General features: G+C 40.8%; 1 protein-coding gene across 1 annotated transcript in view; it reads left to right on the top strand.

Moving 5' to 3' along the window:
• PLB1 (phospholipase B1) overlaps positions 1-26,967 on the top strand; it is an 88,149-nt gene that overhangs the window by 7,822 nt on the left and 53,360 nt on the right. The window contains exons 2-18 of the mRNA XM_062571308.1: positions 3,559-3,599; positions 4,987-5,050; positions 5,494-5,552; positions 6,977-7,017; positions 7,922-7,965; positions 8,906-8,990; positions 9,532-9,583; positions 10,692-10,778; positions 11,256-11,318; positions 12,653-12,735; positions 14,622-14,700; positions 15,336-15,440; positions 17,068-17,160; positions 22,862-22,930; positions 23,623-23,703; positions 24,966-25,032; positions 25,976-26,034. Coding sequence (XP_062427292.1) covers positions 3,559-3,599; positions 4,987-5,050; positions 5,494-5,552; positions 6,977-7,017; positions 7,922-7,965; positions 8,906-8,990; positions 9,532-9,583; positions 10,692-10,778; positions 11,256-11,318; positions 12,653-12,735; positions 14,622-14,700; positions 15,336-15,440; positions 17,068-17,160; positions 22,862-22,930; positions 23,623-23,703; positions 24,966-25,032; positions 25,976-26,034 — 1,172 coding nt within the window. The remainder of the gene's footprint in view (positions 1-3,558; positions 3,600-4,986; positions 5,051-5,493; positions 5,553-6,976; positions 7,018-7,921; positions 7,966-8,905; positions 8,991-9,531; positions 9,584-10,691; positions 10,779-11,255; positions 11,319-12,652; positions 12,736-14,621; positions 14,701-15,335; positions 15,441-17,067; positions 17,161-22,861; positions 22,931-23,622; positions 23,704-24,965; positions 25,033-25,975; positions 26,035-26,967) is intronic.

Below are 26,967 nucleotides of genomic sequence, written 5' to 3'. Positions count from 1 at the left end.
AACAAGAAAGATTATTCTATACAAGAAGAACCAGGCATCATAGAATCAGTAAAGTTGGAAGGGACCTCTGGAGATCATCTAGTCCAACCCCCTTCTCAGCAGGGTCACCTGGAGCATGTTAGGCAGGGTTGCATCCAGGCGGGCCTTGAAGATCTCCAGAGAAGGAGACTCTTCCACCACCTCTCTGGGCAACCTGTGCCAGGACTCCGTCACTCTCACAGGGAAGAAATTCCCCCTCACGTTCAGGCGGAACTGCCTGTGCTTCAGTTTCTGCCCATTGCCTCTTGTCCTGTCACACGGGGCAACTGAAAAGAGTTTGTCCCTGTCCCCTTGACACCCTCCCTTCAGGTACTTACACACATGGATAAGATCCCCCCTCAGTCTTCTCTTCCCCAGGCTGAAGAGGCCCAGCTCTCGCAGCCGTTCCTCACAGGGCAGGTGCTCCAGCCCTCTGATCATCTTCATAGCCCTACACTGGACTCTCTCCAGTAGCTCCAGGTCTCTCTTGTCCTGAGGAGCCCAGAACTGGACACAGGACTTGAGATGAGGCCTCCCCAGGGCTGAGTAGAGGGGCAGGATCACCTCCCTCGACCTGCTGGCAACACTCTTCCTAATGCACCCCAGGAGACCATTGGCCGCCTTGGCCACAAGGGCACATTGCTGGCTCATGGTCAACCTGTCATCCACCAGCACTCCCAGGTCCTTCTCTGCAGAGCTGCTCTCCAGCAGGTCAGCCCCCAGCTTGTACTGGTGCCTAGGGTTATTTTTCCCTAGGTGCAGGACTCTGCACTTGCCATTATTGAACCTCACGAGGTTCCTCTCCGCCCAACTCTCCAGCCTGTCCAGGTCTCTCTGAATGGCAGCACAGCCCTCAGGTGTGTCAGCCACTCCTTCCAGCTTGGTATCATCAGCAGACTTGCTGAAGAGGCACTCTGTCCCCTCATCCAGGTCACTGATGAAGAAGTTGAACAGGATGGGAGCCAGTACTGAGCCCTGGGGGACTCTACTAGCCACAGGCCTTCAACTGGACTCCATGCCACTGATGATGACCCTCTGAGCTCTGCCTTTCAGCCAGTTCTCAATCCACCTCACTGTCCACTCCTCTAACCCACGCTTCCTGAGCTTCTCTAGGACGATGTTATGGGAGACAGTGTCAAAAGCCTTGCTGAAGTCAAGGTACACAACGTCCACTGCTCTCCCCTCATCTACCTAGCCAATCATTCCATCCTAGAAGGCTATCATGTCGGTTAAGCAGGCTTTCCCCTTGGTGAATCCATGCTGGCTACTCCTGATCACCTTCTTTTCCTCCATATGTCTGGAGAGGACATCCAGAGTGAGCTGTTCCATCATCTTTCCAGGGATGGAGGTGAGGCTGACTGGCCTACAGTTGCCTGGGTCCTCCTTCTTGCCCTTCTTGAAGACTGGAGTGACACTGGCTTTCTTCCAGTCCTCAGGCACCTCTCCAGTTCTCCAGGACCTTTCAAAGATGATGGAGAGCGGCTTGGCAATAACATCCGCCAGCTCCCTCAGGACCTGTGGGTGCATCCCATCTGGGCCCATGGATTTGTGGGTGTCTAGCCTGCCCAGTAGATCTCTAATCCTATCCTCCTCAACCAAAGGAAAGCCTTCCATTCTCTGGACTTTCTCCCTCACATCCAGGCTACAGGATTCCTGGGGGCTGCCCTTAGCAGTGAAGACTGAAGCAAAGAAGGCATTCAGTAATTCTGCCTTCTTTGTATCCCTTGTCACCAGGGCCCAAGTTACCAATCAAGTTATTGGCCAATGAGGAATAAATTTTTCTCGATACATAATTAAATTATTAAGCTCCTTTGCTACTGAACTGGAGGGGAAGGCAAATGTGTGAATGAGTTAGAGAAACAAATAGGCAACTTCAGAGAAGAAAGGTCTAGCAGGGGTTCTTCCACACTAACCGATCGCTTGCTCAGGAAGACCCAAGAGCACTGTTAGTTAGGAAGGTGGGAGGATACAGTATTGAACTATAACTCCATTTTTCTTATTCTTCCCCCAAGTATCTGCATCTGGCTGTTGTCTGAGGCAGAGCCCAAGATCAGATGGACCTTCAGTCTGATGCAGAAAGGCCGTTCTTGTGTATTTGAAATATTAAAGGAGAGACAATTTTTTTGCTTAGCCCTGGAAACTGGGCTTGGACCCTCTTTCTCCCCCAGTGTAACCCTTGGATCTATCCTCAAATATGGTTGAAGTTTGTTGGTGTTTGTTGGTGTTAAACATCTCAGAGATGCCAGATTTCTACACCAGGTTAGCAGAGTGCTAGCAGTATCGCGGGTGACAGAACTGGTATTTTGGTTATTGTCCGGAGTCAACTATCAAATAAAACTAAAGATAGGACAAGTGTATTTAGTGGATAAAATGTTATGCAACAGCCTGGCAGTGACAATCTCAACTATCTATCAAGTATAATAAAAATAATATAAATCCACAAACAGTTTGTGACTGAAAACCAAGTGGAGAACAAAATGCATGGAAGCATTTATTGAATAAAATTATGTAATATGGCTCATGTATTTACACAGCATTGCAGCAGGAAAGAGCAGCAGTCGAGGGGAAGTGCCTAGGGCTGGTCGGGAGAAGGGCCCTGCTGGCCTGGGCCAAGCGACCCCCATGGCTACGTGGAGCTCCCACCACATCCATGCTCTCCAGGACACGAAACGAAAGGTGCCCCGTTGCCGGCAGGCAGCAGAGCGAAGCCTTGCAGTGTGGGCTGCTCTGTATACGCAAAGAAAACAAAAGAATAACTAGTTCAAATAGGTGCAGGCCTGACTTACGGCTCCACAAATTATTTTATCTGTCAGCGCTCTTATCAAGAGATGAAAATGCAGCAGTTACTATATGACCTCAGCAAACTCTCACAACACTGTGATGTTGCTCACTGACTGTGGAAGACATAGATTAATATGAATTGCTCCTTTCCAATGAGCTCTGCCATGTACATGTTAAAATTGTTCTAAATTTTTACAGAATAAGGCTAGGGTGCACTCTCAATGCCTAAAAATTAGGGGCTGACTCATGCACATATTTGTTGCTGATTGCAAAATTTCATTTTGTTAATTGGGAGTTACAATATACCTAGGGCAGTAAATAAATATGTACTTCACACAACAAATAAAGGCAGGTCACACTCTTTGAGAAACAAATTCAGTCATAACACAGCAGAAAAGCTGTGTGCCAAAGAGGAAATTGAGTACAAAACTGAAAGGTTTTTTAAGGCCTGTGGAATATGCGATTGGTAGACAAGGTTCACAAGTGGTCCATCACCTGTGTGTATAACTTCATTTTATTCCACGAATTTCAGCAGACCTCATCTGCTTATAACAACTAAAAGTTTATTCCAGTATGTTTAAAATTTGAAAAAATACATTTGGCTGTTGGGGTGAACATCAACTTTGGAAAGTAGGGTAGAGGAGAAAGGTTACCCCTTTTTCAGTATTGTATATTTTTACATATATTTAGAAAGATGCTTCAGAAGACATAAATAAGGAAATAGTGCAATTCATTCTCTTAAATTTTTAATTTTTTTAGGTAGTGCAGATCAAGTCCTAGAAGAAAAGGAGAAACTAAAGGTAAAGTATGAGAACAGCTTTATCTTCTTTCCTTTTTTTTCAGTATCTATCAGCCCCTGTCTAGCTCTTACTTCCTCTGAAACAAATAAGAGAAAAATAGAGCTCAGTGGTCTGAATTGTTTAATTCTGCAAAAAGAAATGCAAAGCAAATGACTCAGAAGTGTAACATTGCAGTAGCAAAATTACGCACCCTAATCAGGAAATAAAGGTTTCTTTGAGCAATGTTTGTTTCTAGGTTGCATATCCTGTATGTAGACCTACTGCGGTTAGCACTTGTTCTTAGACGCTCTGTTGCTCTTTTAGAAAGGCAAGATTAAACTCATCCTTGTGCTATAATGGTGCAAAGTGTGGGCAGCGCTGAAGTCCTGCAGCTGAAGTGGTGAGGGACCATGGTGGCCCTGACAAAATGCAAATTTCAACTTACTTTATAGTGACAGTCAGCTGGCCACACTGGGTCACAGTGCTGAGGGAAGCCCCAGAGAAGTCACCCAGGTGACAAAAGCAAGCCCCTGTGGGAGTGGCAGACCATGGGACTGTAATGACCAGTGGCAGTGTCCACCTAAGCCTCTTCTAGTCTGTTCATAGGGGTAATGGTAGATTTTGTCCTTCATCTTTTTTTGATTAGAGACTGGCCATAGCTACAGTCAGGTTGTGGGAGGCATGAAGTTATGTTCCCAGTGGTACTAAGCAGTCTGACATGCTGGGTTTGTTCAGATCACTCATGTCCTTGCATCAACTACAACTTATTTTAATTTTCTTTTCCTCTTTAGTGATTTCTGTGATCACATTTTGCCTGTTGCCAAGGACCCAGAGTATGGCTGATGCTCAAGGTCCATTCTGCCTTTCCTGTTGCATATTTGGGTTGTGACTTTTCTTTGTGCGCTGTGTGCCTTGTAGCATGCGAAAATGCATGGAGTAGATGCTCTTATGAACCTTTCAGATTAAGCATGCACTATTTGCAACAATGAACACAGTTCATGTTCAGCACAATTTACTGCTATTTGCTCCATCCCAATTCTGTGGACATCAGTAAGAGTGCTGAGAGAAAGGTAGATGGTTTTGGAAGAGTGGATGTGAAAATGCTGTCCCCATCTGTATTCCTATGTATTTCTAGCAGAGGTGTCACTGCTCTTTAAAACTACTGTTATGTCAGTGAGAGCTTGAGACTGAGTAAGAATGGAGCCTGTACAACCTTTCCATTCACAAATATGCTCTGTTTTAAATATTGCAACAGCATGGTGGGGTACTACAGGTGCTGCTGTTCCTGCTGTGACCTTGCTTGCGAACAGAGAGCCCATCTTGAGACTTTTCAGTTCAGCACCTATGTGAACGCTGAATTTCCTTGTTAGAATTAAGCAATCAACTGTGTTTATTTTTTATGTCAAAGGCTCTAAGAAGCTTCAAGTTTTCATGTCAGCAGACAATGACCCCTGGGACTCCTTCATCTTCAGGTTTGTCTCCTTAGCCTCTCAAAACTATTTGAGAACAGGAGGGCAGGGAATGGCTGTTTGAGGGGATGTGCATAGGTGGGAGGTAGCTGAGGTGGAGGTGGGTCCTACGAATGACTGAGTTTTTTGTTCTGTTCATAATTACATTTTTACCTTAGTTTCTTCAGCTGCTAATTGAGGATCCTAGTATTACTGAAATCATACAAAATAGTGTTTTATGCTCTCTTATTGATTGATGGTTGAGCACTTCAATGAATGCAAGCACCTAAAGTATTTACTGAGCACCTAAGAAGAGTTCTGTGCTCTTTATGGCTGATTTAAAACAGTCAATAGAAAAAAAATCCATATAGACCTCTTAATTTTGTTATGTTTTAGTATACTGGTGAATGTAATTTTCTTTCAAAATTACTGTTCTTTTCAAACCTGAGTTTTTCACTTTTCTACAGTTCATACTCTGAGGCCAACTGACATTAAAACAGTCACTGCAATAGGAAGTTTGCAAATGGTAAGTGCAACCATAAAGTATGGTGAACGTGACCCACTTTTTCAATTCTGACTCTGTGATGAGCTGATGATGCAGTTTTGGACCTCAGTTAGGGGACTTCAACACAACTTCCCATAATTATCAAAGGTTTCTAGTGAAAAATGACTGGAAATATCTGCTGTTCATTATTCCATTATACTGTGAGTCTAAAAATAGCCAGCTGACTTCACACAGGAGTAAATTCGATCACTGTGCTCTTTCAGAAGAAGATAGTATTTGATTAGAGTGCTGTGATTTCCCTGACAATGAGCGTAACAGATTGAATAACTGGAAGAAGAAGCTGGGAAAATTCAAATTGGAAAAAACTTGCAATTTTGGTGGTCACCTTTAGAACGAATTATCATGGAATGAAGGAGATTTTCCATCCTAATAAAGTGTTTTCTCTAGAGAGTGTGTTCCTATCTGAAAGATAAAATTTCTAAATGAATCACGAAGACACACCTTTGACATATAAATCACTGGGTAACACTTTTCTGCCTGTTTTAATACAGTCAGACTTGGATGATTGTTACTGATCTTAAGAGCTGGAAGTAAGTATCTGAAAGAGAAGTGAAGCCTAATTAGAAGCATTTAATCAGAATCCTCAAGCTTTGAGGAACTTTGACAATATGTATTAGACAAAAATTGGGAGTCATTGCAGGGACTACAACTACAAAGAAATGAAGGAGATGCTTCCTTATCACAAAACAACCTCAAATTTGAATTGGTATGCACAACGATGTCATACTTTTCCTTGAGCTTTACATAAAAGATTAATATTCCTGGACTTCTCCTGTATACCTCTCTGTTCAGAAAAGAAGGTTTTGTCATAAATCTGAAGGTGCTTCACCTGTATCAAATGCATGATGCTCTAGAGCAAGTCTGACTTTTTTATGCTAATGTGTTTATTGCCTGTGGGTGGTGCTATGCAAAAATGTATAAATGACTTTGTTTTAAGACATGTCTACTTTCCTAGAGCATACATCTCTGTCACTGTTTTCTCCTCAGACTCTGAAATCCTTCCTCTGTTCATCTTATTTATTTATTTATTTTTAAACAGACGCCAGTGAGTGTCATTCATGAAAATTACCTAAATGGCTTTAGGTCATATCCTTGGTCAAAAAGGAGTAGATCCAGAGAAATTCAATAGTTTGGAAAAGCCATTCATTTGACTGAATTTGACACCAACTAGTCAAATTTTATTTTAAACCATATGTAAAAAAGGGATTACCAGATTATGAGAACACAGTGTAATAAGATAATAAGGTAACTACAACACAATAAAGCAAGAATACAGCCAGAATACAACACTACTGAGAAAAAGAGCGGAGTACAATAGGACAACAGAGTGCGCAGAACTAGTCTGTACTTTGCTAAATGGTATTTTTTTGCTTTTTCATTCACAGACACCAGGATCTAGCATGCATCATGAAGATTTATACCAAAGGTAACAATGAATTGTTAAGGTTAACATTGATATGTATCAAGACACAAATTTATATGCTGTCACGGAGTAGGAATGAGGCGTAAGCAATTCTTATTGTTGCTATCTAGAGAGAAGGAGGAAGCCTATATAAAAATAAAAAGGATTTTGAGCCATTGGATCCTTCCCTATCCTTAGTTAGTAGAAATTCTTTGTACTTACAGTGTGTGTGCTATCTCAGATGTGCCGCTATCTTAGGGTTGCAATAACATTGATTAAGCCTCATTACTGTGCAATGAGTCCTGTACAGTAAATATCATCATGCACTACTTATAGATAAGAGTGAAGAGATTTGCCAAAGCAGAGAATGACCCCAGCAATCCTGATACTCTGTCCTCTGCTTGAGTGATTGCCAGTGCTTCATGGACAAGTTTTACACCATTTTCGTCTTCTATCCTCTCTTACCAGGGCTAAATCAGTGACGAACCTACAGATAATCCTTGTAGGTGCAGATCTGTTTAGCTCTTCTGAGTTGTAGCATTGACCCCTGGCTGAGGAGTTGATGCTCCACAGGCAAACTCTAAAAGCCTAATATTTTTTAAATGGCTGAACAAGCACCCATATCTGTATGTGTGCATACAGGGAGATTCCTGCATTGTTAATTCATATGCATAAATGCAATTACCGCAACATGCAGTGTGTGCAGAGACATAGAAGCCAAAACCCAGTGCGCTGTTCTTACTCGGCAGTAGCTGATGACATGACTGTTTTGGGGACAGAAAGGCCCCATTTGTAATTTCAGCAGCTGCTCTGAGCTAACAAACACACTCTAGCCTAGCTAGTAAGAAATTGGAGCTGTGTTATAATATATCTTTTATTTGAGAAATGGGATTACAGCAACTTCATACTTTCTCTTCCCTCTCTGTAGCACAGAAAAGAGCTTCCTTGAAGTAAGCGTGGAAACTTTAGCAGGTGCGTTTTGCTGTCACACTGAAACTTGAGCAAATTGACTGAACGATGTGCTGACAGGTGATCCAGAGCTTTCCTGGGCAGGAATGTAGGGGAAGCTTGAGGGAATGTGTACGTAGGGACTACAAGTGCAGTACAGGCTAGGTTATCTGTATTGATTTTTAAACAGACTCTTGAGGTAGACAAATAGCAGTAAAGGAAGAGTCTTGCATGCCCATCAGAGACTCTAGGAATACTGCTGCCTACACCGCATGTCGTCACTGTGCCTGCTGCTCATGCTGGCCACATGAAATCTTGTGCAGGTTGCCTATCCAGTACTCTTTCTGTTACTACGTGCTCAGGATTTATGCTGGTGCTGCCATAGAAGTGCCATATATGTAAATTTGTCATTCACTACATCAATCAGCTCCAGCTGGCTCTGAGGGTAGCCTCGACTCACTTGAAGGGTGCTGAAGGTAAAATTTTCACGTCAACTCAAATCATGAGTCAATGAGTAGATAACTCCAGGGCTTTCCTCTCCAAATCTTCCTCCTAGTGTCTTAATGTCACCTCCATTTCTTGTTTATATGAAAGGCGGTTTAAAGCCTATCAACTCTTCAGTGCTTCAGGAAGCTGACTCTATGTGGCCTGTGTCGGTAACCTCATTTCTACAGCTGCCCATATTTGACTTCCCCTACACTGCTTATGGCTGGCATGAGAAAAGGAGATGGAGGTTTCTGACCTGAGAGTCTGGAGTCAAACTTGTGTTTCAAAACTCACGGTACTTAGGAACAACGCTGGTGAGAATAGCTGCAGTGGGTCACAGGCTGCATCTGTAATGCCAGCCAAGAGGTTCCCAGGCCTTGTTGTTTCTGGCTGGCTTAATTCAGTTGTGCTTATATTGCACTTGCAGAGCAGCAGTCCCTTGCATGCAGAAACAGCCTAACCTGTCTGTATCATTCAGCTCTCATTAGCAGTTTTAATCCCTCCGTCTGGCAGCAGTCTTCTCCACCTGGCACAAAGGGAGAAACATCAGAAGGTCAAGCCAGGTAAGTCTGAGGGGGGTTTTGACTGAGTAGTTAACCCTTGACTGGAAAGATGTTGGATAGAGGCCTTTGATGCTGGGGTGCTTCAGTGGACCCAGAATATGTTTAGCACTGGCAGTGGGGGGCACAAGCCACTCCAGGGACAGACCTTGCCCCTGAAGTTCACTGCTCACCTGTGAGGAGCAGGAGGAAATGAGCCCGCTGTATGCTCTGGGGGCTGGATCATCTGACTTAACATGTCTCTCTTTATAGCTGCAAAACAATTTTTCTGGGCTCAAATGGAATTAGTGATATGCCTATCAACCTATGTCTGCAGGCTTCTCTCTTAACTGCACATATCCAAAAGTGAGATGTCAGAATATAAGCTGATCACTCCAGGCTCCCTGTGCAGCTCAGACAAGTACCTAATCTTTACAGATTTAAGAAAGAGCATATAAAACCGACCTGCAAGTCTCAAATGTTGTTTGATTTAATGGTAAATATCAGCCAAAGCTTTATCTTTATTGATAGCTTTACAGTTTTTCTTTTCTTTTCTGTTTTTCAGAGACCTAGTGGATCAAGCTAAAGAAATGTTGAAGGTCATGAAAGAGAATCAGGTTTGTTTAAAGCACAGCACAATTCAGAGAGTTGACACTGAAGCATAAAAAGGGGGAAATATAATGAAATACTTTAAACACAACTCAAAGACTTCTTCAAAATAGAAAATGCTGTTTCTTAAGTTTAATGAGCTTTGGTGTTTCTGTTGTAAATAATCAAATATGTACCTTTTTTGAAATATGGAGTAGTGTTCTTGAAAGTATCCCACCTGGTATACTTTCGCTAGGGTGGCTAAAGAGCTTAGTATGGAAACTAACAGTTTTGTTTCCTATTGGTTGAGGATGTAAGACCTCTACTAACTACACTCTTCAACTGTGCCAGAGTTTCTGAGAAGCCAACCAAAATTATAATTCTCAATATGTCTTTTTAGTTTTCCCTTGGAAAATATCATGCTAAAAGACTAAAAGCCTGTTAAAGATCTAAATATGCTTTTGGCTGATGTCAGTGGTTCATGCTGGTGAGAACCAATTACCACTCATGGCTGAACGCTTTGAAAATCCCACCCTGAAGTTTTATGCACTCATTTATCTTGTATCCTAAACCACTGAGGCATGTTATAGTTTTGTAAAATGGTGCTGACAACTTTTCCCCCTACTGGGAGCCCAATCAGCTATTTGAACATGGATGAATTTAGCATTGTGGAATGGAATATTTCCAACCAATGTGCTTTGGGATTAGAGCGTGTGGTCCAAGGTACCTAATGTAGCTGAGCAGTCCTCTTGATCTCAGACTTTTGCTCCAGTCTTCATCCCACTAGCATGACCCAATCACAGCAGTTCAGGAATGTTAACCCTCTCAGCAAACTACAACAGTGATGGAAGCACCACCAGGCTTTGTGCTAAGTGTGCATGCCCACCTTCTCCAATGGACTCTCCAATGAGATTTTTACTGGTATACTTCAGTTCTAATGGCACCATTTGCTGACTAAACATCTCTCTGCTGTTTTCTCTAAGGAAAAATTGCTGAGTCAGGTGAAGTTGATCAGGCTCGCCTGAGCTGGCCACCGGCTGCTATTCAGTCTTGCTGATGTAAACCTTTAGCAAATCTTAAGTGGAAAAAAAAAATGACTCTTACCATCATGCTTCTTTCTATTTTATTTTCCCCCAGACGATGGACTTCCAAAATGACTGGAAGTTAATCACCATTTTCTTCAGTGCTGAAAACCCATGTTCTTCCTGTGCCGTTACACAACCGGTAAGGTTTCTATAGGGTGGTTTAGCAGTCAGGGCAGATGATTAATATACTTCTCTAAGCTGCATTCTTTGCAATAATGAACCAAAGCACTAGATGGTTCCAGGATATTGGGACTACTCTATGCAGTGATGTAACCCCCTAGCAAAAAGTGTTTTGTATTTATAAGCAAGTATACTTGATTTGGAATCTCAAGTATGTGATGCCACAGCAGAATAGCTGTCTTCCACCTTCAGGTCTATGGATAGTTTTCTCCCCTGTTCTTCTCTTTTTTATATATGTTAAAGTTGCCTGATGATACACAGTCAAATTACATGACCAGTTCCATGGTTGACCTTGGTGCTGTACGAGGCTGAATCCAGGATGTGATGGTCATTAGTAACATTCCAGTACACAGCTCAGCAGGCAAGGTTTGTCACTTCTGACAAAATGATAATTTCTTCCCTACTACTTTTGATGTATTTTTCATCTCATTTACAGAAGAACTGCATATTGGACAACCTGGAAAAACTTAAAGAAGTCTTGGACTTTTTATATCGAGAAGTAAGACTTATTCATCAGCCTTGAATACCTGAATCCTTTGATGGTTATCCCAGTCTCCCTTGCAGGGCTACTGCTTGCAGCAAAGTTCAAGTGACTTAGAACACCAGTCTCATAGACTCCAATCCACTGATTCTGTTTGTTGTCAATAAGTGCTTTATTCATGCTTTTAAAAACATACAAACAGAATGGATGGTCAAGTAACTGCTTAGCTTTGTAACACAGGCTGAAGTCCCACTCGATCTTTGTGTTTAGGACTTAAGTGATTTGTATTAATAATGTAGTATATGTACCAAGGCCTGAAAGTCATTCCTGTTGAACAAGGCAGTCCGTGAAAACAACTAGTATCTATTAGATACATGGAGCTAGCTAGGCAGTGTACAGGTAGCTAATTACCTAGTGATGACTTGTACATAGTAGGGCAATCACCCATTGAAAAATATGTATAATGTATATTCACTGCTCATTTTAAGATCTCAGCATTTTGTAAGGTTATCTAGCTGGCTGAGCTAGGACTCATCAGCTTCTCTAGGATGGTTTCTGGGAAATGCTCTGAGTCTTAGTGCGCTTGTAAATAGTAGAATAGAAGAGGATATATCACTGCTACAGCAGACTGATAGCTGTTTATCTAAAATATTTCAATAACATCCTCTAAGAATTTTATTTTGCTAGAGTGAAGGCCTAGAGGATATTCTAAACATGCCACATTTTGATTGCATCAAACCACATCCACTCATTTTTCTCACACTGACTTCTACAAGTGTTGTATATGGTTGAAATTCCACCCACACATTCTCTTCAGATTCTCTCCACTATGATTTTTAGGATTTGTGTATGTGCACTTGTAAAAATTAAATATCATTATGTAAATGGAAAGCTGCTTTCTGCTTTGGGGGGAGGTGAGGCAGGATATATGCGAATGAAATGCTTGTGCTATTATAAAGGATCTTTCATCTCCAGGCTTTTGCATTGGTACAGTACCACATAAAGGGTAATTCCTAGCTCATTTGAGCTCAATTTAGCTGTAATTGAAAGCTTTCAGCTGGTGGCCCCTTGTGTAATGTAAAGTGAATTGTTGGGTCTCAGTCAAGAAGTCATGGTCACAAACACTTCGAATGATCGCTAACATCATTGTAGGCATGGCAGGTATAGGAGTAGGGTTCAGCACTGAATTGGGAAGGACTGAAGTCCGTGATTCTGTGAAAGCAGAATACCAGCTCAGAGATGACACACGCCTGTAATTGCAGGCTTCCTCACTTACCATTATCACTACTCTCAGATCTCTAATTGAAAATACACTAGGGTTATTAAAATTATTTTTTACTTTATCACTGCAGGTTCCCAAAGCTTTTGTAAATCTGGTGGATTCCACTGAGCTCACAAGTTCCTCTCATATTTGCCAAGATCATCATAATGCCAGGTAATACAGGTTCCTTTGAACTGCTTGATCCCCACACAACTTCCTATTACTACTCCGATACCTAGTTAGAATGACTACTTATTGACATTATCACTATGAAGTAGTGAACAATTTTTCTTCCCTTAATACAAAAATAGGTAAAGGTGTTAGATCTCCGTATTTTTCTGATACACTCTCTCAGCAAACATGGTTTTACTGGGAAGAGAAGGTGCTTTTAACTCTGACAACTTGGGTAATGTGTTTCAGTACTGTACACTGTGGTTAAGGTCATGAGACTATACAGTCACACTCGCCCTTTCAATTAATGCTGTTCCTGCCCTTCCTTATTAGTAGCAATTCTCAGGTCAGAAAATCTGAGAGCTCTTTTAAAAGCTTAAGTTTTTAGGTTCACAAAAGAAATACCTAACAAAACATTTTACTGGGTTATGAGTCTGAGAGTGCTACTATTTGGTCTGAGAGTATGGTAGGATGGGGAACTTGTGACTTGTCAATTCTTCTATGATACTGAACTGAACTGCACGCATATATAATTTATATTTATATATATGTATGTATATATACACTCACACACATAGAGAGAGAGATGTGTATACATATGTGTGTGTGTATTGTGTCTATGGTAACTGAACTGCATGCATATATATGTATATGTGTGTGTATTTTTTTCCAATCATCTCCTTCCTTCAGCAGTGAGAGTAGCTTATGTCCCAATTTAGCACAGAGTAGGAGTGTGCACATGGAGAGTTATGATGGAGTAGTTTACAGCCTATGAGATTACACTCCATCTTACTCCACAGTAATTTTTTTTGTCTATGGCATAAGATACCATACATACTAATATAGTCATTCTGAAGGGCTTCATGTGTTTTGTGTATATACAGCTCCATCAGTCAAGGCTGCTGCTTAACCATGTGCTTAACAACAAGTATAAGCAGAGGAGAAGCTCTCCTCATCTAAAAGTGATTTCATGGAGCATTCTAGCAAGCTTATTGCTCCTGCACAGGCACTGAAGGAAAGGATGTGAGGCAGGTAGATGAGAGGTGGAAAGGAAGAAAGATTTTAGGAATATGGGCCTTGCCCATTGAAAGCTTTTCTTAAAAAAAAAAAATTATTTTTCTTGAGGAATTCTTACTTCTCCTTTTCAATTTAAGATGGTTGGCTTTCTCATTATCGATCTCATCATCATTATCTCATTGCTGTGCTCTTGTAGCTGTGTTTATCTGGTTGAGCTGTTCCACCAGTTCACACATCTTGCACTTCACATTGATACTTTTGGGTTCATCTCAGCCAGCAATAATAAAAGCACATTAATAAAAAGCTCCTGTTTTACAGGTTTAGCTAGAGTTTTGTAAAAAGTAGAGTCTGATCCTGACAGCTACTTAACACTTATACCTGCAAATCTCTCTGAAATTTTCTCAGATTCCTGTCCATCCATGCATTTCTGGCTAAGTATAGCTTTTCTGAAACCAGATTAATCTCAAATGTACTTGATATTGTTCCTGTCTACAGCCTTAGGAAAATTCATATCCTCTTCCATCAGCTGCTGGAATATGCAATATGCACTTGCAGGTCAGGAATTTGACTGAGCCTGATTAGCTGTTAGATAGTGCCTGGACATCCTTTGGCAGATACAAGCTTTTGCAGCTTGGAGCTTCTATCCACATTTCTAGATGGAGAGCTGTTGCCAAACACTACGGCAAAAGTTCCTGTGGAAAGTATCTCAAGAGTGTTCAATCTTCCAATGTGACTACAGAAGGAAGTATTTGAAATATACGCAACGATTTAGTCATCAATGTCTGCACTCATCAGTGGCTTATAAGAGTACATGCTACAGGTTTTATTTATCAAAAGTTCATAATGTCATCTTTTTTTATTTGTTTCTGCAGTAGTCCCAACAGGAATCAGTGCAATTGTGTTGGTGAACACTCTGCTGTAGATGATACAATATTGAGATGGTCCTATCAGGTATGGTTTATTTTGTACTGCTTGGCTCTCAAATTGCTGGAGGTGTGCGTCTGTTCATTTTCAAGGTTAGGCTGAAGTGGGGAGTTATTCTTCTGGTACTGAGAGCCATTTTACCCGCAATCCTGGCCCACCGCAATCCTGATCCCTTTTCTGGCATCAGAAACATTGCAGAGAAGTTCTCTGTATATCTGAGTAAACTCAGTATCTTTTGTAATTAATAATGATTATATAGCTCGTAGTCACCTGTGATTAGTCATATCGCAACAGAAGAGTGATCCATCTAGTTCAGTAACCTGGCTGTTGATGCCACATGTTTTAGAAGAAGGAAACTTTCCATAAAGCAAGGACGACTGTGCTGGAATTCCATTAAAAATGACAGGGAGGCAGTAAGCATGAGATTGCCTTGCTAAACTTGCTGTTCTTCCAAAGGAAACAAGTAATTCAGTGTAGCTTTCTCATAGCCCACATACAGGTTTCCAACTGTTGCATAAGAAGGATTTCATTAAATTACAAGTTTTGATTATTGTGGTTTATTAGGAATGGGGATAATCTTTGAATTTAAGCCTTGATGAATTGCATATATATTGCACACTCTGCATAGTAATAGCCATCTGATTAAATGGTTCGTTTTTCAGGATGCTTGGGAAAAACTTCTGGAGTCTGAGAGGTATGATCAAAGGGATGACTTCACTGTTATTCTTCAGCCTTCTCTCCAAGAAATAAATCTGCTGCTTAGACTGGTGAGCAAAATCCTGTTGATCTGTAGCGCGTTTTCTTTTTCTTTTCTTTTCTTTTCTTTCTTTCTTTCTTTTTTTTTTTTTTTTTTTTTTTTCCTCTTCTGGATTGTATTTGGTGATGGTGAGTGCAATATTCAGCTACCTCTTTCCTGTCTAGGCTGTGTATAATACCATAAGACAAGGATAGTCAAGCATGCAGAACAGACTGCATGATTAGAAACAGAGGCCCTGAGAGTGGAGCTCGCTTCAAACCGTGTCAGTCAGAGATCCTTTGTTTTTGAATGTTATGTTCCTGGAGCGATGAACTTACGGCATCTCTCTAGATTAGGTCCCAACCGTCTAGAAACTGTCAAGTCTGTTAACTTCTCCTTATACCTCCAGTCATTGGCTCATTCATTCCTGATTACACTCCTTTACAATTAGAATTCAGAGGAATTGACTGTAATTAGTGGAAACAAAGCCAATAAAGGGTAACAAGAAATACTTAAAAATACGTAGGAAAAAGAAAGATAAAGATCTTTGTAAAACCTGTTGAAGAGTAGAGTTACCTCGCTGAAAACACTTGGAAACTAATGCAGTCTTGGTTCTTGGGAACATATTTTGCCCAGACTTTGCATCTGGTTCAGCCGGTGTGGAATTTCTATGATTGGGTTGTCTGGGATGTCAGACAGCGTTTTGCCACTGGTGTATTTTAAAGGAATGTTCAAAGGTCAGGGTCTGAGATCCAGCAATGGAAAGTGAAAATATGAGTTTCTAAACAATAGTTCACTCAGAGCAAGAGATCAAAATTTATTAACATCTAATCTTTGGTGATTATAGTAAAATGAGTTGGTGGTGGGTCACAGTCCAGTTCCCGGGCATCATAAGAGCTCCCTGGATTCTCCCCACAGCACAGAATCAGTCTGAAGTGGACAGAGAGAAGGAAACGTGTCTTCTATGAATGCTGGGATCTACTATCACAAAATCTTAGTTTGTTACTGTGTTTTCTTATGCTGGGCTTGTTTTGTGGACGACCTGTCTGTAAAACATATAGCAGCCTTAGCTCTTGTGACAACGTTGTTCTTAGTGGGTTGCTCTGTCACTGCTTTAAATGTCATCTTATAGCTGCAGTCTTTACCCCCCCACACACACTTTTTTTTTGATACGTCTGAAGGGCGCTATGTGTAATATACTGAACAGTTCAGTCATTTTGTTAAAACAAAGAAAACTTTTAGACAAATTCATCGTTCTCTCAGGTTTTAATGCATATCTCTGCCAGAGAAAGTGTTGTTTATTCCAGATTGTTCATTTGATCACAATCTGCCTGTTTCCCTATCTCCTCAATGTCACCATTGTGACAGTGTTTTGCTGTTACTCTGCTCTTCCTACTGTCTTGTGGATGTGCTGTCCCTCCACTGCTGCCTTACAGTGGTAGGTACAGCAGTTGCTTATAAGAACAGTATTTGTTCTGTCGTGACATATCAGCAGCAACTAAGGTTAGCAAGAAATGAGTAATTCAGAGTATCAGCGACTGTGATCCTTGAAGGTATTAATATTGTTTTATGAAATAACACCTTTTGCCTTATCATGAATGTCTCAACATTTCATACTCTGAATGTTTGATCGTGCTCTAAAATGCTTTCCCTTTCAGGAAAGGGATGGTTTCAACACCATATCGAAGACACAAGTGGAAATTCTGGAAGAAGATTATACTTTCATGGCTGTGGGTCTCTGGAACAACATGGTGAGCCATAAGGCTAGTGTTGCTTACTAGCCTTAGTACAGATACCTAGTAGCATCTCCATGCTAGCCAGGCTTTGAGTGGCAAGGAGGGAGTAAAGAATATGGGAGCAAAGCCATTCTGTAACTGCTCCCTTCAGATGTGCAGAGATAGTGCTGTCTAATAATGCTAAATGTCCTGCAGTCCCAAGAGATCTCTCTTTTTCTGTTCTGTAGCTGTTACTCCTGTGAGCTTTTTAGAAAGGTTTCCGAAGTAGACCTTCAGGAAGTCTCAGGGAATAAAGAGCTGTGGCAGTCCCTTCTGTTGCTAGTCGCACGCTTGTGGCAGAACTGAGGCTCTTCCTAACCTGAAATTATGGCTATTATGGTCTTCTGTCTCCTGTGTGCTGTATCTACCTCCTCTTTACTAACGAGTTCCATAACCTTAGTCTCCTCATTAACCCTCATCCTTCTGCTGCTGTTTATCATAGTAAGAGGGGGGATAAACCTCCATGAGAAGCTCCCTGTACTGCCTCAAGGGATATTTTACCTAGCTAAAGAAAACCAACAAATGGTGGCTTGTAAGAGAAGAGGGGGGTGTCTTAAGGAAACATGGATTCTCCTATCCCTCAGGTCTGACCGTGATGACCAATTTTGTAAGAAGCTGTTTGCAGGCTTGAATTGTGGAAACATAGCATTTGTGTGTGTGACCCAGGGGATGCACATAAAACTGGAGGGGTTTGCATATCAGTGTTGATGGTGGCAGCAACTGAAGGAGTGGAAGTTGCTCTCCAGTATGCTTGAGAGAAAAAAGCCAAGCACCTGGATTTTGTACTTGTCAAAGTAAATTAGGATGTTACTGTTTAGTGCATATCATGGTTGGATGTGCTCCCATATCTGTGTTTTTTAGATAAGATGTTGATTTTTATTTTTCCTTTTGGTTTAGACACATCTAAAATTCTCTGCTTTCTTTTCTATCCCCCCCCCAATAGCCCCTTAATAGCACATGGTTATTTAAGAAAGAAGGAGAAAAAGTATATATACCCTTATTTTAATTAAAAAAATCCACAATGCCAAATGAAATTAGATTAAAGATAAGACTTGCTTTAGTTCTTGCTTTGAAGGCCAAATATTGTTAAGCTTTTCTTTTATGAGAGCATTACTGTTCCTGTGTTTGTGCAGATTATCATGAATGTGAAGCAAAAAAGTATATACTGCAACAACCTTTTAATAAACAGAATTTTAAAATAAATCCATACAGATTGACAGGTTTCTGTTGCCTCTTATGCTAATTCTGGTAGTTTTTGTAGTCTTAATCATTTAAAGAGAAAAGAAGTAGGATTTGTAGTGAGAAATTGTGTGTCTTTTTAAATCAGATGATATAGCTGGAAAAAGTGGCTAATAAAAGGTGTTACCTCTCTCCATACGCCTGCCACTTTTGCTGGGTAGTAGCAGCCAAAGAGTTAAAAATTGATCCTCTGAAACCATAACCTTGAAACAGAAGTGCTGCATCTAGTTATCTTGTTCTTCGCCATTACCCGTAATGCTCCTCATAATAATGCCAAAGTTCCCATCTCAGTATTTTACTATATTGTAAAACAGACGCTATGATAAGATACGTGTTGGCTCCTTTATCACTGTTTTGCCTTATTTTCACCAGGCAACTAGCTTCTCTAGTTAAATGAGCAAGCCTGAGGCTGAAAGCCAGATCCCTGAATTCTGCGTTAACCATAGTTTCCCTGTGTCTCCAAGTTCTCTGTAAGAAACTGGGTGAGTTACTTGAACTGCCCATGCCTTAGTGCCCCATCTGTGGTGGTGACTTTTACCTAGATCGCACAGTTATTGGGAGTACTTAAATGTGATCTGTGAGACAATTCAAAGAGATGACATATTCCTTCCCAGATACTAACTGTTATAAATCTCAAACCTGTTCAGAAGCAAGTCTCATGAAGCATGAACCTCCAAACTGATGTGAAAAATGGCTCCTTACATCTGCTTACCACTACATTTTCATCATCAAAGTTTTGAAATGAAATGCCGGATTTTTTTTTCGGATAGTGCAGAAAATTGGTACCTCTGACTGGAGAGGGACCACATTGCTGCCAGTTTGCTATCCCACTTTGTGCGTTTCCAGAGGAAATATTTGGGGTCAACTGAACCAAATTTATCAGAATTTGAGTTTCATTTACCTTTGTCAATAGATCAGACTGAACTACTGTGTTTTCTAGGGCTTATCAGCCAGAACCTGTGCTCCAGCTTTGAGTATTTGTCCTTCTCTCCTACTAGTCTCTGCAGCTAGGAGAGTTTGTATGCTTCTAATGGGCTTTGCTTTCTTTTTTGAAGTCTAACCTGTAGTTTTTTTCCCCCAGTAGCCTCTTAAGGCCCAGCTTTTCGGGTATCGGTGTGTGAGATGCCTAGGACTGGTGTTTTGAGCTCTTCACAAGGAGTTGGGACAGCACCATCCCCATTCTGAAACTGCTGCATTGCTTCTGCAGAATCCTGGCTCTGCAGGACTTGATTCCTAGAGTTTAGCAACTTGTGCAGGCATATTTGGTTAACTTGCCATTGATTTTTTTTTCTTTTTTACTTCCTCATCTCAAATTACTTTGCTTCTTGCAACAATCTCCTTCTGTCCCTTCAGATGATATTTTTCCCTTCGCAGTTTCTGCCATTGGAAGAGCCTTCCTTCTTTACTCTGCTTCACCATTTTTTTCTGCACGTTTCCCCCTTTCTGCCTCGATGTTGTTTAATCCTCTGGGCTCTGTCCTTCAGGGTCCCATTCTCTGGCGTGTTACCCTGTTGTTGTCACTCTAACACCTGGGAGCGTTTTGTGGCAGCGAGAGGTAAAAGACTATTAGCCACGTGAAGTGAGGCTTTTGAGGAGAGCTGTGTCGGGGCCAGTTACACCATCTGAGCGTGCTAGGGGATATGCCAGGGCCAGAAAACTGTCATAAGGGGAGACAAATACCAACTTTGCTTTATTTCAGTGTTTTCCATAACTGTCAGGTTGCCCCTTTAGAGAGGGAACAGTCTAGGTGATGTAGGGGTAGAACAAGATGTGGCAAAACCACGTTGCTGCTGGTTTGAAAATGGTAGAGTTCCCTTGACAATTCTTTCCCACCTGTTTGCCTGCCTTCTCCCTTTACTGGAATTTTCTTAGGAAAACTGGAGATTGTCAGAAAGGCACCTCCATGGGGAGGTTCGTTACCTACATGTGATCGTATTCAGCCGTTGTGCAAAAGCAGATGATATGAAAGATGCTTTTATTTTAAAAAGCACTAGGAGATTTACTTACCCGATAAGGAACACTGTGGCTCTGCTAAGAATAACAGCTAACTATTTATGTCCCCAATTTTGAAGGAAAAAAAAAAGGCATTACTGGGAACTGATATCATTACTGGGAACTGATATGAGATCAAGATCATGACAGACCGAGTCAGGCAGCAAACGTGGCAGTATGAGGAGGTGCACAAAAACTGCATCCAATGTATTTCCCTCCTCCTGCTGGCCGCCAGGCTGTCTTTGTGTTGGCCACGCTTGCTTTGAGGCTTGGCACCAGCCTCCCTTTTGGATTGACCAAAGGGCAAAACCTTGGAAATCTAGTGGCAATTGGCAAGTAGCACTGAAATTTGCTCTGCCTGGAAAGAAGCTGAGCTGGCAGGTGCTGAAGTTTTGTCTGGGCGGTAGCTGGATACTGCAGCATTCTTAGTAAATTAGGGGCAATGTGGTTCTTGCACTACAGACGTCAGCGAAGAGTCTGTTAAAAGCTATTGAGGAGCTGGGAAAAGCTGGGAGAGGTTGGTTGTTTATTTAGATAACGCTGTTTACCACAAAGAGTCTGATTGATTAATTTTGGCAAATGCTTCCAATTTTATCTCTGGAAATACATCCAGAGGCAATGTTCCTCTCATGTGTGTAAAGACTTTAGACAAAGCTGCTTTTGCTCGTGTGTTTCACAGTCTTTTGTGTAGCAGAAAAGACCACAAAACCCCATCCTACAAAACAGGGAAAAAAGACAAACTAAAACCAGGAAAGAATGGGATCTCTTTTGTTAGAGTATGGAGCCAGCATGCAAACCTGTGTGTAAGGCAGATGTGTTAGATGTAGGGGTAAATTTTGGCAGGCCACAATACAGAGTAGGTGCCTGATTTCCTATGACCAGGATCTTGCACCTCTGCCACATGAGAAATGAGCTGCGTGGGAGCTGAGAGTCCTGCCGTGCTGGAGAAACAGCGGTGTTGAGTAACAGGGAAAAAACTGCCTGCTGGAGAAATTCATTCTCCTCACCCAACTTCCAGCAACATGCAAGTGTCTAATACTTGTTTGATATTCATTCCCTGCCAAGGGAAACCACTGCGGTCCCATGTTCTGTGGGTTAACTCTGTGCTGGAAAAAGAATATTTCCTTTTTTAAATGTCATTAAATAGTTACTCTGTTTCGTCTTATGTTGTCAGTATTGAGTTTCGAGTCATTCCATAATTTTTCATTAATAACAATCCCCTTGCCCTCTTGTAGGAAGAGAAACAAAGGCCAATAAATACGAGTATTATCAGTCCTCTACATAAGAGTTGGAATGCACTGCTGTTGCTGTCTAACGCTCTGAAAGTGGGATAAATTAGCAAGCTTTTAGTTAAGTAAGCTACAATCACCACAGGACTGATGTGTGACCTTTAAGGTGTTATATTTCATATTTTTATGTGAGACATTTTTGATGTTATATTCCATATTTTTGACTTTGTTGCAAAATAAGTTTGCAGCACAAGGAGCGCAAAAAATGCTCACAAGATAGAAGGAAATCTTCATGAAATGGAAGATTTTTGGTTTTCTGTTTATGTTGGGGATTTTGTGTTTTCAACTTTGCAGGTAAAGCAGTGTAGAGTTATCCAAACCTTCAACATATAATCTGAATCAAAACTGAATTTTCTGAGGAGCTTCAATAAAATTGTTTTTCTTCAAAGCTTCAATCTACTAAAAGAAAAAGGGGGCTTTTTCTCCCCCACAGAAGTCCATAAATTTCTTGTATGTTTTATATTAAAACCACATATTATAGGGAGATGAAGAAAGGACTCCTGACTGTGCCTTTCTCGAGTGTTGGTGAGCATGGCTTTCAAAAACTAGGGGTAGACAAAAAAAAAAAAAAAAAAAAAAAAAATGTGACAGATGAGGTCTGGGACAGCAGAGAGACTACTGCAAAGAGGTGTTACCTGTCAGCTGAATTCTTCTACTTGCTCATACCCAACCCAGCAGGGAAGTAAAACTGACCTGTTAATCCCAGCAGAGTTTAAACTACACACCATAACAGCATGAAAACTAATCATGGAGATAGTTTAAGTTATGTTCCTCTAGAAGATGTCCATAGTTGGTGTGGGTGAGCTGATAAATAATAACTTGATTGCAAGCAGTCCGATTAAGTGATATAAAATCGGTGGCTGGTAGGAAGAAGCTTTACAGGGCCAGCATTGCCAGAGAGCAGAGTTAGTGTGGATGGAGGCTTTAATGATGGAGTGAGGGTCAGATCATGTCAGAGGACTTGTTTTCACTTCCTTGTTTTGTAGATATGCATGTGGCAGTTATGCATAGATTAATGTTATCATAAGCAAAACAATTTTTAAATATGTATGAACATGATGGAAAACTTCGGGAGCTAAAGCCTTTGAATTATTGCTGCTCTCCTTTCCTCCCCCCTCATAGCATGTGTAAAATTCTTGGTTTTTATCCTTTTCCAGTTGGAGCCAGTTGGACAGAAGAAACCTTATGATCTCACAAAAATGCTTCAGGTCCAGTGTCCATCTCAGGTAAAGGGATCTACTTATGACTTTGAGATGTTATTTTTTTACTCTTTACAGATTTTCCAAGTTTTCAGATATTGCTGCCTTATTCTAAAGTTTTGGGGAATGTGTACTTTCCTAATGCTAGAAATTAAGCATTCCTGAAGTTCATTGACATAGACTCTTTATTTTATAAAGATGATATTTTGAAAACAAGAACTTTTGACAAAGTTTAGTTAAATGATCTTACTGTGTCAGATTTTTTGGTTCAAAAGATGATCAGCTAATCTGAATTTGTTAGTTGTGAATATAAGCAAAACATCAGTATTAATCAGTTTCAGCAAAAAAATTGAGTGCACATATTTTGTATAATTTGAGCTGTCTGTGGCTTGACTTGGTCTTCTGTCAGGTTTGACTATTTCAGTCCTAGTAGTTGTTAATAGAGCGGTACTGTCTTCAGAGTCTAAACATCTCTGAGGTTCAAGCAACAGGCTTTTGAGCTTTTTTGCATCTAAGCACTGACTTCAGTGATTTGATAGTGGTAAAGTATTACTGGCTTCTAAAATCTTCACTGAACTGCAGTTAAAGCATTACAAAAACTGATTAATCATCTGTTTTGTTTGATATTAATGCTATATAGATTCCTCTTGGGAAAACCTATCTAGAAAAATTTCACTAATTCCACTAATGTTGGTAAAAATACTCTCTTACCTCTACAGGAAAATCCATATTTTTTTACATATAAGAATAGTAACTACTCATCTGTCCCAGTGACGTCAAACACCAAAGAAACATCTCAGGTATAGTAAGCCTGTTTGTAGCACACGGACTAAGTGTATTCCAGGGAGTGGGGCAGGTGGGTGGAAGTGCACCTGTAACTCATAAGTATAATCTCATTAAATCATGTTACTGGGGAAAAGAATACAGAGCTCAAACTCTTCATTTCCATGTTTATAAGCAACTAAATAGTCAGACACATAATGGCAGCTTTCTTCTTGATGGATTTTGTAGAGTATGAATCAGGTTAAATGTCTTCAGTCAGCCTGAAGTGGCTTCATGGCTAAGAACCACTTTTTTTTTTTTTTTTTTTTTTTTTTTTTTTTTTTAAAAAAAACCCAAAACTTCTGGATAACAATATTAACTTCCCTGTAATAGTAAGATAGTGAGAACAGGGCCCTTTACTTCTGCTGCAGAGGAAACTAGATATCAGATGAACATGACACCACTGTGTGGGTCTGATTTAGTCTAGTTTACCTGTTAGCAAAACAGAAGAATGAAAGATTTTTCTTTTTAGTTTTTCAAGAGAGAGTTACAGTTGTTCAGAGACAAAAAACATGCTTTTTCGGTCATGAAGTATTCTGATTTTGAGCGGAGTCTGGTGCTTCCAAACAACAGTAGAGGGAGATAATGCTGCATGAAGATGAAGCATTATCATCTTCATGCCCCTCCCTAGATAAGATATCTAGACCATGTGCTAGATCTGTGCTCAAAATGGTGTATACGACATTGCAGTGGCACTATACATTTCTCCACTCATTTTAATATAGCTATCTGTTTTGTTAGTTATGATATAGACCTGTGTATGGGGCAACACTACCTACTAATTCGATTTTTAGTAATAATTATGATGTGAGGTGATAAGAAGCAGCACTGTTTTTCAGGGCTGGGGGGAGCTGGAGCAATGGGGCAAGACAGCAAAGAGTCTCCTCCGGCAAGTTAACCTACCTGCCATGGAGAGATCTGGAGCGAGTGCATGTCCTTGGGCCTTGTGCCATGGTCCATCCGCCTTGGTATATCCCACCTTGGGAATAGCGGGACATGGAGTTTGAAATAACTAGTCCTACGGGCAGGGCAGTGCTGACTAATATGGCAGTGCAATTTCTTAGCAGATTAAGCCTGTGCCTGCCTCGAAAAAGGGACGGCCTGAGGAAGGTCTGAGTTGGGTGGATGTATACAAAGTGTGTGGAAAATCCATTAACCAAATGCTCTGAGGCATAAATGGTTTGTCCCAACGAGAGTAAAAAGAGTCTGATATAAAGTCTTACACTGTCTGTCTTTGCAGGAAAGGAGTTATGGGACAAGTATTCCCTGTTCTGGACACGCTCCCTCTGCTACAGTCCCGACATCAGGTACAGCATTATGCAGTTGTACTATAGAACTGCTTCAGCTGATGTTAAAGACCTGTTTTTAGTTAGGAAAGGTGCACTTTTTTTGGGGGGGGGCAGTGCATTCTATTTATTGTGTCTTTAAAATGCTTTTTTTGAGCAACATAAGTAGTTGCGTAGCAAGACTCAAGTCTTCCTTCATGAATAGTGAAAGCTTATGCAACTGCATCTTGCACGTATGAACAAAAAGATGACAGTGGAAAAGACAGGAGGGGGCTGGATACTTCAGCCGCACTGCGTGCGGAAACAGTAAAGCTGTATATGACCCCAGCACCTCCAGTTACTGATCTCAAAGCAGACTCTGCACCTTCTTAGGCATCCACGCAATTTGGGATCCCTCAGAGTAGGAGTTCCTGAGGAGTGGTTCCAAGTTCCCTCAGGTGGCCTTGTTTATAAATAGGATGTCTTCCATGCTTCTCTGAAGTGAAGCTTAGTTTGAAATATGATTCTTAACGATCAGTTAAAGATAGCCACACTATTGGGCAAAGTATGGAGTAGGGACTTGGTGCTCTTGCCAGTTCAGTCAAGCACAGAAGTCGCCTTGTCCCGGGTGCGTTTGTGTTCTCATAGAAGCTGCAATGGTCCTAAATATTCCACCCTGCACCGTCACTGCAGCTGTGCCTGTGTTTTAGCTGTTTCCACAGGTTAAAACAGGTTTGAGTAAGTGTAGATATGAGTGAAATCTCACTGCCTCCCCTGCCTCTGTAGTTAATGCACAGCTGTGGTACAAAGGATCATCTCTGTTTTGATGACTGTCAGTTATCTGTCATTCTAAGTTGATGCAATCATGAATATTAAAATACAGTTTCTGCAAAGCTTTATGCTTATCATAAAGAAAAGTTCTGATATGCACCACAATTTGAAATTTCTTTTCTTTGCTCCCTCCCTTATACCATGTTTTCTTAAGTTCATAAGTTGAGACCGGCAGATATTCAGGTGATTGCAGCCCTGGGAGACTCACTCACAGTAAGTAAAGCTCTCAATAACTGTCATTTAAACAAGTAATAAAACAGCAATTTTTAACCAGAGAGAGAGAGAGTGAATGCATGCAGTTCTGCCCTATTTGGCCAAACATATTTTTCATGCATTTTTTCTATGCTCCACCTTGATTGACAATTAATCAGTTCCGAAGTCTAATAGGTGCACAGTTCCAATGTAAAGTCCACAGGAGTGCTGCCCAAGGAAAGACAGCAAGATTAGATTGTATTAGCAGCAAAACCACACTGCTAGAGTGAACTTGCAACAACTGATTTTCATTATTGATTCTAGGCAGCTCACCAGGTATTTGCCTTTGAAGCTATTAGCAAGCAGTGTAAATAGAAAGAACAAATTCTGCAGTGAACATATATAGATATATTACCAAAGTCTATAAAGCCATGTCCATTTGTACTGACTAAATATTTGAGTCAGATTACAGTGGATCATCAAGTGTATTAAGTGTAACTTATCTAGAGAATTTTTTTAGTGCTATTCCTAGATTATCTATAGTGGTTACTCCTAGACTGGCTGTGATTCTCCAATCAGTGATTGTTTCACTGCTCATATTGTAATTCATGTTTCCAATGTTCCATACTCATTGTTACACTAGTGCCTTGTAATCTCCTTTTTCAGGAAAATTGGGAGTGGGAAGAGGGGAAAATCTGCTTTATGACATGAAGGATATTATAATAAATTATACATGCAGAACGCTGCTATCTTATTTATTCCTTATGTAAATTTAGAGTTATTTGAACTTTTTGAACTTTCTCAGCCACTTTTCTGCCACTTGATATAATCAAGAAGTTGATAGAAGAGGGATAAATCACTGGAGCAGAGTTGAAATACCCTCAGGCCTTGATTCTTCTGAGAACAGAGATCTTGTATATTTTGGGAAGATTATGCAGCTTACCTCATTAACAT

Source organism: Rhea pennata, chromosome 3 (assembly GCF_028389875.1).
Source record: "Rhea pennata isolate bPtePen1 chromosome 3, bPtePen1.pri, whole genome shotgun sequence".
NCBI lineage: Eukaryota > Metazoa > Chordata > Aves > Rheiformes > Rheidae > Rhea > Rhea pennata.
This window is presented reverse-complemented; position numbering and strand designations above follow the sequence as displayed.